Genomic DNA, 2726 nt, shown 5'->3' with positions numbered 1-2726 from the left:
CGTCCGTCTCTCCCACATACGCAGGCTCGCTCCTCTCTCTTTCTCCCTCTCAGAGCTCTCTGTCTGCATTTCACTGTTGCCCAGTCACCTCTCTGACTTGACCGTCGGAGGGTCCCCGCCGGAGCCGCCTCCGGTCAGTGCGGACTTCCTTTTGCAGGTGCACGCTTCCCGGCGATCGGACGACGAGGCGATTGGCCGCAACAGGTGGTATCTTCTTGAGTCCTCTACCAGAGATTGATTTCCGTAGAATCATTATTGGGGATAGGCTGTTTTGTCTTCTGATATTGAGTCTTCACTGAGAATCCATCTTGTCCTCGAGTCTTTGTTGGGCATTTTAGGGGTGTTTGGTTGGGGGAATTTGGGGCATAAAATTGAAACGGGAATAGATGACTCCGTTTGGTTGAGGAGTCCCGTTTCAACTCCTCTTCCGATTTCGATTTTGGAAGGGAATTGGAATGTAGCCCTATTCCATCAAAACCCAATGCCCGAGTCCCTCCCAAGGATTCAGAGCTCATTCCATCATGTAATCCTAAGTTTCGCGCCCATGGCGCCGTCTCCGGCCTCGTTCATGATCCCTTCGTTACGGGCAACCTCCTTGAGTCCCTCCTCCGCCTCGATCCCTCCGCCCGTGCCGCCCTCTTCTGCCACGCCCGGGCTCGATCCACCTTCATGTGGAACACCATCATCCACGCCCCCCTCTCCAACAGCCTCACCACCTACACCCTCTCCCCGTTCGCCCAAATGCTCCGCCACCGCGCCTCCCCACCCAACCACTACTCCTTTCCTGTCGCCCTCAAGGCCCTCGTCCAGCTCCAATCCTTCAAGGACAACATGTCCTTCCATTCTAAGATTCTCAAGCTCGGCTTCGACTCCAACCCCTTTGTCCATGCCAGTTTAGTCCATTTTCATGGCGCCTGTGGTCATGTTGAGGAGGCCCATATGGTCTTTGAGTCGATCTCCTATTCAAATATCAATGCTTGGACTGCACTTCTCTTTGGGTGTGGGAAATTAGGACAGTTGGTGGCTGCAAGAGAGATGTTTGACCGAATGCCTGAGAGAAATTTGGTTTCTTGGAATGCTATGTTCAGGGTGGGAGCCCACCTCTCCTTTCCCATCTTATCACCTCAAAATTCCTTATCTATTGAGAAGGGCTAAGAATAAAGGTGAAAATTTGGATTGATTTTGATTCCTATCTTTAACCAAACAATAACAATGGGAATCATATCTATTCCAATTCTGATTTTGTTCATGAATCAAATGCTTCGGGGATGTGGCAATTCTAATTCCCACTCAAATCCCTTCCTATTCCAATTTCAATTCTGTTCGGGAACCAAACACGCCCTCTAAGTCTTCACTGGGGATAGTCTATTGTCTTGAAATCTTTGGCAGGATTGGTCTTGCTTTCTCTAAAATCTCCACCAAGGATCTATTTCCACTTCTCTTGCTTCATAGTTTAATTTTGTAAAAGATGTCCAATAGGGATGATGCATTTTCGATCCCTGCAATTCTTATGTAGCCCATTTAGATCAAGGACTTGAATGCTAATTCTCCAAGATATGTTTTATAATGGAGTTTTTCCTTGCCTCAAGTCATGAAGGCTTTACTCTCATTTCCATCAATGACCCTCCAATATAAAGCATTATGTTTTGTTGGAAAAGTTCTCTTCAAAATCCTTCTGTTGGGAAAAGCTAAATGACAATGTTATCTTCCTTTGCTTCGAAAGGCTTTCCAAGAAAACAATCCCATGTAGATAGGCTAATGACCGTGCTAGAGATTAGTGCTATGAGTTAGCATTCCATCATAGTTAACTTATATATCAGCGACATTGTGTCCGTGTGTGCAAGTGTGCCTAAGTGCTTCGCAAAATTTTGCTTTTATAATTTTTAGGATTTTTCAAAAGAGTGCGACTCTCGCCAAACCACCCTAGGCGGTAAATTTAGGGTGTAGGGAAATCCAAGTCAGTCAAGGACCGGTACTATAATTAGTGGTTTTTCAGGCAGACATCAAAAAATGCTAATTGATAATTGGGGGTGTGGAACGTCATCTAAATGTTCAAGGAACATTGCTGCACCTGCACTGGTACCATTTTTGAGCGTAGTAAGTCGTAGAAATGCATCCCTCAGCCCACACATTTGACATTACAACATGCAGCGTAACAGGACGCACATAATTTCAACAAAGCTCCAGTCACTGCTTGGTAGAACACTGTTCCTCAACGGAAGCAGGGTTCGATCTATCTCTTACTCTGTAAGTATTCTGACCTTCAATAATTTCAGGGTGGCTGCTTTCCCAGCCTCCATTTCCTTCAAAAAAAAAAAGGACTTATTTTTTGTGGCTGTCTTCTCTTTCAGGTGAGTCTTTGGATACATTGGTTTATTCACAAGAAGCGATGTCAAGACAGAATGACCGTTGGACCGCAGGGACAAGCCAATAAGGCATAGGTGATGGCTTTACCCTGAGCAAGAAAATAAATCATTGGCTCAGCGTCTGGCCATATTTCATGATCAGCAAGGACTCTAGATTATTGGTATATGTTGGAGTAGATCCCCATCGCTTAGCCGACTACCAGATCTTTCCGTCTCTGAGCCAACTAGAGGAGCTACACCGATTAGGCTACTGCCATTTAATCTAATTCGGATTGATGAGTCCCGACTAGCAGAATCGATGCCGGCCACCATCGTGGACATCCGACCAACTAAGGGCAGCATACTCCCAGTCGGCACAAA

The 2726-nt window shown here is 46.1% G+C and overlaps 1 protein-coding gene across 1 annotated transcript; it reads left to right on the top strand.

The window, feature by feature from the left end:
- Nucleotides 1–386: 386 nt before the first annotated feature.
- On the top strand, nt 387–1155 carry LOC109505821 (putative pentatricopeptide repeat-containing protein At1g10330). The gene is made up of 2 exons (XM_019850500.2): nt 387–394; nt 447–1155. The coding sequence occupies exons 1-2, from the start codon at nt 387–389 to the stop codon at nt 1153–1155; spliced, it is 717 nt and encodes a 238-aa protein (XP_019706059.2).
- The last annotated feature ends 1571 nt before the right edge of the window (nt 1156–2726 follow it).

This window comes from Elaeis guineensis, chromosome 2 (assembly GCF_000442705.2).
Source record: "Elaeis guineensis isolate ETL-2024a chromosome 2, EG11, whole genome shotgun sequence".
Taxonomy (NCBI): Eukaryota; Viridiplantae; Streptophyta; class Magnoliopsida; order Arecales; family Arecaceae; genus Elaeis; species Elaeis guineensis.
This window is presented reverse-complemented; position numbering and strand designations above follow the sequence as displayed.